Here is a 12,760-nt window from a genome sequence, read left to right as displayed (position 1 = left end):
GCACCTTTAAGAGTTCCTTCTTGAAGAATATCATTAAATACAGGAAAAATCATTGTGTCACTTGCAAAATTTACACTCCCAAAGATTTACCAAAAGTCTTGGTAAAGACTTACCAAAACCTGAGATTTTAAACAGCAGAGGTGGCTGAGCTATGCATTTACAATACACTTGGTGCAAATCATGGATAACAAGCCTCTACGGTGATCTAAACCATAATGTATATTCTGTGTGACCACACAAACTGATATCTTACTCTTATTTCACACTTTAAACTCATATTGAACTACTACAGAATAGAGTTAGGAAATTATATTGTTCTACATATAAAGCTGCAGATTACATTCCACGTAGTTTTAACGTTAAAGCACTTACACCCAAATCCCCGCATGCTAATTACCTCAGGCTTGCTAAAATCTGCAACAAGGCATAATGGATTTGTTATCTGCTTCTCCAACCGTTCCTGGAAAAATAGAATTCATGATAACAACACACCCACTTAAGGACACAACAGTCACTGCTACCTGACAAAACAATACTCTTCCTAGAGAGACTAAGAACCAAATATCCTTTCTTACTAGCATTGCTATTACTCTCTCCATTATTAATCATAGACTCGTTTAGGTTTAAGACCTAAAGACTTTTAAGATCATCGAGTCCAGCACCACAAAAGATGCATAAAATAATAATCTACTGCAAGTTTTGTCAATCAAAAATGGTCAGAGAGATGTTTCACATCCTTGTGGCAAGACCCATCTCTTAAACTGCTCTGAGGTTGGCTACCAGAGATTTTATAGGCAACTGGCTGTTTGCTTGTAGAACTTCCCCACTCAGGAAGAACAGGAAGCTACTGCTTCACAGAGACAAGACACTGAGCTGTGCATTTTCATATCAGAAGCACCTGGCGCTTGCTCTCAGCTTTTTAGAAGAATGTTTGAGGGCAGTCAGGATCTACTTTCTGCGGGCCCAAAAAGGCACACAGCACCATGTAGCTTGCAACCCCTCTTATACAAACTCATTCAACACCAAGAAACCACATATTCGTAGACCTTCATGGAGTCCCCAGCAGTACAGGGATAGGCTGCCCATTTTTTTTTTGTTTTTCTCTACACTGGCAGGTATTTTTGAAGTATTTCCTATTCTCTACAGTTTAGTAAATAGGTATCACTATTCTTACCCAACAAAATTAGTGTAAACCCAAATCACGGGTAACCAAATCATGTATCTGCTGAACTCTGCTTCCAGTGCTCAGACCATTAACACTCAAGAACCTGGCTATGTCAAGCACACACTTACAAAGTAAAACATCTTGGGTGTCTTCACTTGGACAGCTATGCCTCCATGTAAGTAAGGCTCCATATCTGACGTATCACCAATGCTGAAGGAATAAGGTGACACCACTGAAAAGAGAAGAGAATAAACAGTGACTGATAATTAAAAGTATCATTAGATACTACAATTCTGTATACAGTAAAGTGGGGTTTTGCTGATGCTTTTTATGCTGTAATTTTGTAGCGTGCAACCTTGCTTTGATAGCATAAACGCAGCTGATCCTCCTAACAGGATTGTACCTCTCTGCCAGTTTTTGGGCTATAGTATTAGTTTCACGTGATCTGTTATAAAATAAGCTTTTTAAAGTGGCAGCAGATTTAACAAGAATTCTGATGACCATAGCTCTGTAACAAAAATGAAAACACTCTCAGTTTTATTTAGACTGTGCACAGCAGTGTCCAGTATACTGCTCAGAGTAGGATTTTAGTCCCATGACTAGAACAACAGGCAATCAAGAAGGGCAGCAGGAGCATTGAAGTCACATCTTTCCTCTCATACCACCTGGACCATCATTCAGATAAAGCAAGATGACGCAAAAATTGTTAATTCATGGAAAACTGAAACCAAAAGCTGGGCTGTAATTAAGAGGAAGGGACTGAACACAGCACTAGCACTAGCAAAACAAAAGGGTCCAGAGAAAACAGACTCAACCACGTTTCAAAGGTACCGTTTTTGTCTCAGACCACAAAATAGTTAAAAACAAACAATCCCCACCCATCCGCTCTCTCTTCTGCTCCAGACAAACAGGCATTCAGATCTGGGAATTGGGCAATTCCTCAGCATCCAAAAGGAATGTAGTATGCCTTGAGACATGCATGATGCAGACCAAAGCAAGGTAAACATAAATCATGAGAATCACTTCAAAAGCATACTCAGAAACAGAGTGATGCCAATGCATGTCTGTACACTTACACTGTCACCCAAAAAACCATAAGGCAAACAATGACAGACAAAGTGGTGTTAATTTAGTCCAAAACCACAACAGAAGCACAGGCATTATGGGACCCTCCAAAAAACAAAACAGTTTTGTCAGCAAACTAACAACAGTAACCTCAGAGGCTGCCATCTAGTTTCCACTAGCTGAGAGTTTCCCCTGCTCCTTAAGCAGCAAGATGAGTTTGGAAAGACTTTACTCAATGGAAATGGAGTCAAGACAACACTAGGAATGCCTCTGCACCAGAAAGCAATTTTTTTGTGCAAGCTCACTGGAGGTCTGCACAACCCAGCACTCCTCCGGCTACAGTAAGTAACACTACTGTAGCTAAAACAGGCCAAAAACCAAATACCTTGCAAATGAGTCAGCAACAGTTTACCTGTTATTTGGTGTGTGGATCCATTCAAGCATGACATTCCATTAACTTCCCGAAAGGTTAAGAACTGTCCTGTTTCGAGCCTGTGTGGATGATTTTCAAGGCAAGTGACAATACCAGGATTTGACTGAAAGTGAAAATGGCAAAGTTAGCAAGGAGGGAAGTGTCTTGTGCAAAGGAGTCACACTTCATCGTAGACACATAGCTTTTTGCCTACTGAAACTGCAGCTTCTAATACTTTTAGCAGCTCAGTTCTGCCGTAACAAGGGAGTTGCCTATGATAACTTTTTCAGTCCTGTTATTTTCAGTTTAACAGTGTTTTCATAACACAGACTTTCTCATTTTTACCTTTTACAGTTCTCAGCATGTTAGCAAACTGCATTTGTTAGTTCTTAGCAGTCAAATTCATTGTTATGTCCTGAAGTCGTAGCAAATTTATCTCCTTTTTCCAAACCAAAACTTGAAAGTTAGGAAGCTTACAAAGCTGGACATCCTTAAATACAGGAAAGCCACAGCCTCAAGCAGATCACAAACAAACAAGCTTACACTTGCAGAAATCTCCGACATCTCCTCCTGTTACAGGATGTCATGCCAACCTCCCATGCACACAGAGACTCCTCTGCAGTCTGAGGACAGCTCATCAAGACCTTGTTGTGCAGCTCAGGCTGTTACATAGTGGATTTGCAAGCAAGCCTGGCCTATAAAGTCTCCCGCCATCCCTTCCTGAGCTCCCAATATTAGAAAGATTTCACTTAAGTAGCATAAAACTTAATTACAGTGGACTACATTCTCTGTGGCATGGAGAACGGCAAATGAGTTGACCAGAGAAAATTATTCTCTGATTTAGGGACAGAATGCCACCTTGACCCCGTCCACAGGATAAGAACAACCACTTGATGGTGGTTTTGGTATTGAGTTGTAATTCTGGTCAGTTTTACACTTCAGAGAGTGGAAGCAAGATACAAGTTATCAGATTATGAATCACAGGATATATATACAGATATATAATCATTCCTTGACTTGGCAGGCAATCAGCACAAGCCATGAAACGTAACTGTGTACTCTTTACGTAATTAATGAGAACAATCAAGTCATCCATTCCCTTTTAAAGATAGCAAAGAACAGGCTACCCAAATCATCATATCATGAGCTTTAATTCAGATCAAACCCAACTTGCTATACAACCCCTTCTAGTTTGGTTATTATTATATCTAGACCGGAGAGAGGACAAAAACTTGCTACTGGATGAGTGAGATTATAGTCTGGACTTCCAGAGTTGAGACAAGCAGCTGAAGTCGTTTGCATTTATAAAAGAATAATACAAGATCAAAATAACATCTTCTCTAACATTCTACACTGGAAGTATTAGCAATAATATCCTTTTCTCGTCACCTCTGCTTTGGTAGGTTAAAACTAACGTTTAAATTTCTTTTCAAAACAGGCTCTCAATCCCCTTGATCATTCCAGTAGTCCTTCCCTATATGTGCTGCAGTTTCTCATAAAAAAGGGCTATTTTCATGCCTATTTCAGGGCTTCCTTAGAAGACTTAACCTATTCCCACACCAAGGCTATGTCCTCTTCTCTCTGCATCTCCTCACTTATTTCTCTCTCTCTCTCAAAAGGAAAAAAAAAAAAGAAAGACTCAATATTGTGATGTTACATTGTAAGTAATGACCAGGAGGCATCACTATGCTCTACAATGTTAGCACGTTATCACTGGTTTTGACTAACACATGAACAAACTTTGTTTGCCTCTGCTATACTGCCAATTTTCAACTGCTTAGCAGGCTGCTGAAATGAAACACTGATTGGTCACATTGCCAATAACGAGCCATTATAAAAAAAAAATTAAAGCAGCACAATGACTTCTACCCCTTACTTGTGTTATATTTGAAATGAAGATCTCCTTTGGCTCCTCTCCTGTTGTATCCAGCACTTCAAATTCATCACCCAAGTCACAAAACAAACGTGAACATATTCCATATACATCTGCACTGATGAACTACAAGAGAAAGTAAAAACCATGAGTAACCCTAAAACAGCACAAGCCAAAGAAATAACTCTCACATTCAACCTTGTCCAAGGCTAGCAGGTTTAAGTTCTACAGTGGAAACCTGTCATGTGCATGCAGGCCACTGACTATATAGCACAGCATTCATGATAGACTTTGAACCTCCATGAGCATTTCAGAACCCCTACACAAAAAACAGGAATCACACCAATATGCAGTGAAATACTGTCATTTCTACTACTGTTACATTCGGTCTCAGCACGTTCTTTCGGAACAATTATGAGTTAACAGTGAAAACTATTTCTTTAACTGAACCTCTTTTTGCTTGTTTGTTTTGGTTTGGTTTTTTTTCTTTTTTTTTTTTAAAGAACCAAGTTACGGTTATCAGAGCTGGTATCCAGATAACACCAGCCACATGTACAGAGTAGCAGCATCATATTCCCAAAATTCATACTGCTCCATCAACATGTTATCTGCATAGAACTATATAGCTCATAACCAGCTTTCTCCATTTCTGGATAGAACATGTTGGAGGTCCAGAATGCTCACTGTATGGATTATTCATGTGTTTAATTTTTTCTGTTACCTTAATAGGTGGCTGCTGAGCATGACAGAAATCATTAATCTTCTTCTGCAGCAACAGACTTACTTCAGTCAATATGACACACTGAACAAGAACAGAAATAAATATAAGACACCGAAAGCAATCAACATCTACAGGCTATGGAAAAAGTAGTACTAACAGTAAGGTACTCAGGTGTCCTGATTCCTTTCCCCCACACATAACACAGAAAGCAGTCTTGAGTCAGTTTTCTCATTACACATTAAAACAGATGGGTTACTGCTCCACAAGTTCTGGAAACAAGATAAGCAAGAGCAGGAACAGCAAATTCTCTTTTTTTTTTTTTACTGCAGCTGTGAAACTCAAAATCTAATTAGAACACTTATGAAAACAGTTACAGATATCTCAGAGAAAATTTAGATCTTGAATTTTAAGATTAAAGTTAGCAAAACAAACACAAGTGATACTCATCAGTGCACACCAAGAAGTCTGCACAAGCTTCAAGTACTGGTGCTCATCGAATTGCAGACATACAATTTCTGCAAGCATTCTTTTAAAGTTTAAGATAGTATTCGGTTACAAAGCATATGCACTGCATCCCATTCAGTTATACATGGCTTATTATATCTGGGACATTCAGAAACTTGGTGAGCCTGGGTATAACCAATAGCCACACAGTAAAAGTTCCCAACTCAGACTGAGCCTTGCACACAGGCAGGAGACAGCTGACTGAACAACTGAAAACATGCTCATTCCACCACAGAGGAGCTTACGTTTCATTAGATACATACATACATAAATGATCTAATTATATAGCCTGAGTTTCTACTGCCTGGAATACAAAATATATGTAGAACATCTGTGCTACGTAGCTGCAAAAAAGTCACAGTTTCACCTTTGACAACAACAACAAAAAATTGTATGGCAATCTCACTTAGCTATGTATTGTCACAGCAAATTCCGTAATAAGTGTCATAAGAAAGTGCTAGGAACACAAAACCACTGTTTCAGCCTTGAAAAAAACAAGCACGACCATTTCATTAGTCCAAATACAAGACCTACTTCTTTCTTTACATCATCTCAAAATGTACTTTAAAGTTTGTTTTCATTTTATTTACTTATATAAAAAAATCCAAGTTGTTTGCTCTGAGCAAAATACCACATACAACTGCTTTAAGAGTGACATACCTGGTACTGCTTTAGAAAAGACAGATCTGTGGTTTCATCCAGTGGCACAGTTGATGCTGCTACATGGACATATGGATTGAGTTCTGCAATACGATGAAGTGTGGCCTCAGCCCTGAAAGAACAGCAACTTTCAAGTTTTTTATGCATCTACAAAATTGTATTTTCAGTACAGGATTTCATACCACACATGCCCTACAAGAGTCCCTCAGGAAGTCTCCTGGCAACAATCACCAATTCATTTATTCACACTTAAATTCCTAGCAGGTTTAAGGAAAACAGCTCTGTCCAATAAACAACAGGACTCACTGGTGGTCTGGTGTCAATGGCTGTTTTCTAGACTCGCACGGGTGGCTGAGAACGCCCAAGGAAGAAATGCACCCTGGCCCCCACTATTAAATTTACATTACAAGCTCCCAGCTGCAAGAAGTGAGATGTTTGACTCAGACAGAACTCCAGTCCCAACCTAGACTTCCCCTAATACCTACCTGGGCATTGTACTCAAAGCCAGTAACTCCAGAGAAAGGGTTTAACAAGTATTTGATATGTATTAGCAGCTCTTGGACAATGAACTGTTATTTTTGCCACTGATGAAACTGTTACCCCTAGTCAAGTTCAGTCCTCCCTCACTCCAAAGACTTCACCAACCTGTTCTTTTGACTGGTAATATCATCTTCATGGATGAAGAAGTTGATCCCCAAATCCCATTTCGTGCACTGCTTGGTGTCATGAACTGTAAGAGCCTAAGAAAGTTCAGCAACAAACATTTACTGGAAGAACTGTACATGATCATAGCACCCAAAAGGAAGGATTAAGCCCCACATAAAATGCTGGAGGACTAGCACTGCAGAAGATTTAGTTGTACCATTACAAGAACAAGCTTCTTCCACCTCTTTTCCAAGAAAACTCTTACTGTTTGAAAGACAGAAATGCATCTGCGATATGCATTTCATTAAGCATTTTCCTCCCAGGTTGCAGTGATGAGAGCGTTTAAATACCGAGGATGATTTTTGCCACACTGCGATTAAGGGGCAACTGCGATCTGTAAATTAATGTACTCCCAAAATTATAAACAAGTTTTTTTTTTGATTGAAGAGTTTTAAAAGGTTTCTCTCTAATAAAATTAATCCCAGCAGCACAAAAGCAGTTGTTGGATTAAAAAACCCAACCATTCTAATATCTACACAAAAGGATTCTGATGGATGACAGAATAGGATAACATATTTTGCACAGTTTGGCTTTTGAGTTTGTATCACTCCATTTAGGAAAGGCCACTTTGTACAAAAAAATTAAATGTCTGATCAGCAGCTGGCTAAAATATTACACGAGCTATTTCAGAGTGCAGTGGACATTAACGTAAGACTCGGACCATACCACTAGAACATCCAGATTATTAGAAGTTTTCACCCTCAGGTCCTCAAATGTTTTGCAATCCTTCTACTGGAAGACAGTTTCAGAAACTTAAGATTAACTAGCTAGTAGTGTTGACCTTTTTTCTCCTGCTCACCCAAGAATATCCAACAACAGAACTGTTTTACATACCTTTACCCCAGCCAGAATTATATTTTTGGCTGAAAAAAAAAAAAAACAGAAAGAGAGAGGGATTGTTGCAGATTTCTTGCAAATCTGTAATTGAATAGTTATGTGGGTCGACAATAACAGTATGTCATTGCTAAGAACTTCACAGCTTAAGGGTTTGTTCTCTTTTACATTTGGCTCAAGCATTCTACAGCACCACTGAAAGCAGAATAACATGAGCAAGGTTAAAAAGGCTCTCTACATTTGTCATTTGTCAGCTGTTCATCCCACAAGCATGATTACAGAGACACTAATGACAATAAACTGCAGAACCCCATGACTCTGTTCTGGCATCCGGTGCAGAGTACCCTTAAAGCCAACTGAAAGTGTAATACCCCAGGTAGGAACCAGCCAAGACAAGTCTTGCTCATAGAGAGTAAGGGAAATTGTTAAGGAGTCTCTTGCACCAGGGCAGTTATGCATTTTTCACCAAATTGCATCTGTTCTCCTACCTCCCATTTCCTACACAGGGACAATTCGGGCTATAGCTGTTCCTGTATTACATTCATTGATACTGATGCCTAAAGGAATAACTTGGATTATCCACCGTCAACCTTCACCCAAGACACAAGATTTTGTTAAAGCGATCTGGTCCATGGAAGCACATTTTAAAGTAAAATTTGAAATGTTGTTCTAGTAAAAAGCTTACTAGAGAAAAGTCCAGGATCTTTCCTGCATCTGCTATGTTACTCATATGCATCATGCACAGATAAATTCACTCGGATACTTCAGATATGCTTATTACATCTAAAATAAGCTTTACAAGTATTCTGGGACAGTATGTTTACATACATTTGTGTCTGCTTAAATGTTACCTAACTTACCAATCTCCACACCAAGACCACCTATACCACTCAGGAATACATGGGACTGAGCCATCTTCTGCATTGCTGTGTCTCCAAGAACATACCTCTGGCGACTACAGCAAAAATAAATTCATATCAAAACAAGATACAAATAAAGTCAAGCGCATATGAAAGCAAGTCAAGAATTCCCAGTCATTTCCAAAAAAGTTCAAATATTTTCAGTTATTCTATCATCCCAATCAGTTTCTAATCCGCAATATCAAGTTCTGCAGATGGGTGTGTGTCACTAGTGACACGTGCATAGTTCTATTTACCAGCCCTCTATTCAACAAGCAACTGAGGACATAACATGCATCTACCTGAACTGTATAGTGCTTTAGGAAATAAATGTATATCAAATGTAATATTTGCACTCACAACCCAAATAGTGAAATGCATTTAGTACAGACCTTTTCAGTGCCAGGTTTCAGTGAAGAGAAGTAACTTTTAATTTTAAATCAGTATAAAACCTATTCAGGATAGTAGGTTTTTAGAATTAACTATTGAAGACACAAGCAAGCCAAAGAATTTCTTTGTTATCAGAAATCTTCAAACCAGAGGATGCAGCAGCTTTTGTAGCTAGATCCTGAGCTCTGAAAGATTCTTAGTTTCCAACTATACAATTAAACTTAAACCATTTTAAACACCACCTTTTCCACCAAAGAAAAGCATGACTTTCATAAGACTAGTGCCAAAAAGTAAAGTGACACATACAACACAGGAAGCATTGCACTGAGTTAAAAAGAAGCCTCATTTGTTCAGCATATAGGCGATTTTTTTTATCTTTTTTTTTTCTTATATAAAGAAGCTTTTCATCCCACCACGTTTTTCCAGGGATATCGTTTGTTCCAGTACAGGCTCTCTGAACTATTGCCATGCCAAGTGATCTCAAGCCACTCCCAGCTAACAAATTAAAACAAAACTAATAATAATAAAAAAAAATTTTTAAAAAATCTGCCAAAAAACCCTACAAAACCCAACACCCTGAAGTCTGGAGGATAACAGAGATACTGATGATGTTCATGAGGACAGAGAAGTATGGCAAAGAATGAGAAATAAATGAAATTATGAAGGAGAAAAGTTACATAATGTCAAAAATGAAGGTGAAAAGAAGGTAGTGAAAGAAGATGAGGAACAAGAAAGAGAGGAATATCTACTTTGTCAAAGGGGAAACAAGCTGAAGGCAGAAAGAAAAATCCATTTTCCAAATAGAAGTATTATTCCTGTTTTCCAAAAAGCACACATTATTGATACTATTGGAACTCTGTACAACTCCATAGTATTCACCTACACTTTTTACTGGTCAAATACTTATAATGGTCAGAAAACACCTCTTATGAGACCAATAAAAGAACAGTTTTACAGAAAGATGGATCATATCCTCAATTCAACCAGTTCTCACTGCTAGAAGTGGGTTCTATTTCACTTGCTGAACACTTTGGGTTTTTTGCCTTACAAAACGCAGGACACAGCAGCACAAGTACACATACCTTTACCTAACCGGCAGTAGATAGTGTTTTCAAGCCTCACATTACTACACGTAAACGTAAGCGTTGCTGAAAAGTCAAGAGCAATGCTTAAAAATCAGATATTCTTACCTATACAAAGCATCATCAATTTCCATAGACTCTGCCGCCATGATGCAGTGTGATTTGTTTACACTAGAAGGGTTACAAAAAGAAATAATCTGGTTACATTGGATGCAATTTCACAGTTGGCCTCCCTTCCCCACCCCACTCTATTCTTCAATAGAAGAACTGGAAAACACAGAAAGCGATACATAGGAATCACTTTGAACATTAAGAAGCCTATAGAACACCACAGCATCTAGGTAATTAAAACGCACAGGAGCCAGAATACAAGAACCCCCAAACCTTCAATAAATTATTTCAAAATAGAGACACATTAATTTCCCCATTGAGGAGATGCAAGACTTAATTTTTGTATTTGCCATAGTTAGACTTAGTAAAAGTACAATTTCATTTTATATTAACAGCTCCAAGCTGTTTGACTTGCATCTACCTGATTGGTGCTTTTTCTTGAAGAGAAGATAGGAGATCCCTGAATGACTAGGAATAGTTATTTATGCTGCATTATTTCTATGTTAACTGAAAATCAATACCCAAAGATCTGAATTAACGCAACATTTAACTAAGATATCAAGTTAAACAGCTTGACAGGATTTTAAGAAAAAACACAATTTGTGTTATTAAGGCCTTCAGTCATTAGCAAAGACTTTTTCATTGTTAAGTTACCTTAGTGATAACTAAGCACTAGGATCAGGAACAAACTGCCACTGGGCAGCTTGTTTCTTAGTTATGCAAGCTGGGAATTCGTGCTTCCTGGACCTGGCAGGTGACTGCCACCAAATACAGGACGAGCAAAATAGACCCCATGTTTGACCGAGAACATCGGTTCCCATCGCTACTAGGAAGGTACACTTCTTATTTCAACTCTCTACAAACTGCCTTGGAAACTAGACATGGCTGACAACCCTTTCTACTAAGAGACTGAAAAGTAAAGGCCCAGACATACTAAGGAGTTTCTTCTCTGAAAGCGCAGATATAGTCTAAAACAGCTTTCAAGGCAATCCTGCCCAAAGGTGAACTCTTATTTACTGTTCAGATGGTTTTGGCAAACAGTTTAACATTTCTGAAGTGCGGCACCTGCAGCCTGTCCCAACTTGGAGACTACAACATTCCGACCTGAAATTTGTCCTTTTGATTTTTTAGGCTGAATTAGAAAGCACTGAAGTAGTGCAGCAAGGGACAGAGTTACATTGAAAGCAGGACACAAATCTCACCAGTGAAGCTCTTCCACAGTGTGGATACTGATTCCTACACGTAAGCTAGCACACAAGACAGTCAACATGAGGCACCTCCATCGCAATCTACACCACCGGTCACTTCAGTGCAGCTCCCATGCCCTTACACAAGGGCTGAAGACAAGCAATGCCAATGTTACTAGACCATCCTAGGACCCAGATCTCAAACCAGAGAGCAACATACCTCATCTGAGAGTCACGGGCTTCAGTCCGTGCTTAGGTAAAAGCCTTCATTTCAGCCACTGCCTGGGACACAAGACTGGAAGCTTCCCTCAAAGCAATTCAGCGCCATCTCGTAATGGCTCAGAGCAACCATCCCCGAGCTGTTCTGCTCCTCTGCGATCAGCCTCCACAAACAGCACAGGGACTCTGGGACTGCCCAACATAAACAGGTTGTGGTACTAAGGAGGGGAAGTTGATCTACCCCTGGATAAAAACACCCAGCTTCCTCTGCTGTGGTTGCTGACAGCCATCTCGATCAGTGTGCCCTCCCAAACAGCCTTTTGTAAACAACGAGGATGTGTGATCAACCCACAAGAGAGCTTCCTCCACCTGTACTGCACAGACCCGTTTGACAGTGGCTCTTCCAATATATTTATCAATTCCCAGTTGTCCTCCTGCATTCCCCGTTACAGCACTAAGCTGCTGCCAGCATACCTGTCAGGTATGGCAAAACATCTCCCTCCAAAAGAGGACTTAGTGATACTATTGTCAAGTGGCTCTAGGACAAAGTTTTGTTAACGTATTCCAGCATCCAAGTTGTATTTCTCATTTTAGTTCAACCGATATTGAATCTGTTTCAAAGAAAGGCATGTAATATGGTGGGGAAAAAAGCCATTCTAACATTACGTCCTAGGTCTTACCAGATGCTCGACATTTATACACTTCGCCTGTTTCCTTTTAAAAGCCAACGCTATCAGTTTTAAAGCCAGGCTTCTATTTAACTCTATAAGTAATGTCCTTCATTTTTTAAAGCCTCAGCTGCTTGTGGGACATAACCCAGGGACAAACTGAGAAGTTACGTGTTACCAAGGTCTAAGATGCTCCGAAGACCAGCAAAGGCACAGGAGCTGTAGCGGTGGGCCAGTTTCACAGTGTTTCTTACCTCCAAGTCAG

General features: G+C 39.4%; 1 protein-coding gene across 1 annotated transcript; it reads right to left on the bottom strand.

Annotated features, from left to right (window-relative positions):
- Nucleotides 1-397: 397 nt before the first annotated feature.
- LOC104082384 (ubiquitin-like modifier-activating enzyme 6) lies at nt 398-10,507 on the bottom strand (the record flags this gene model as incomplete). The annotated part of the gene is made up of 10 exons (XM_009585497.1): nt 398-460; nt 1,294-1,397; nt 2,643-2,766; nt 4,519-4,641; nt 5,237-5,317; nt 6,401-6,512; nt 7,046-7,140; nt 7,940-7,968; nt 8,800-8,894; nt 10,419-10,507. Coding segments are annotated over 10 exons (915 nt in total), but the record flags the coding sequence as incomplete, so codon positions are not given.
- Nucleotides 10,508-12,760: the final 2,253 nt, after the last annotated feature.

The sequence above is a fragment of the Fulmarus glacialis genome, unplaced genomic scaffold, assembly GCF_000690835.1.
Source record: "Fulmarus glacialis isolate BGI_N327 unplaced genomic scaffold, ASM69083v1 scaffold14579, whole genome shotgun sequence".
NCBI lineage: Eukaryota > Metazoa > Chordata > Aves > Procellariiformes > Procellariidae > Fulmarus > Fulmarus glacialis.
This window is presented reverse-complemented; position numbering and strand designations above follow the sequence as displayed.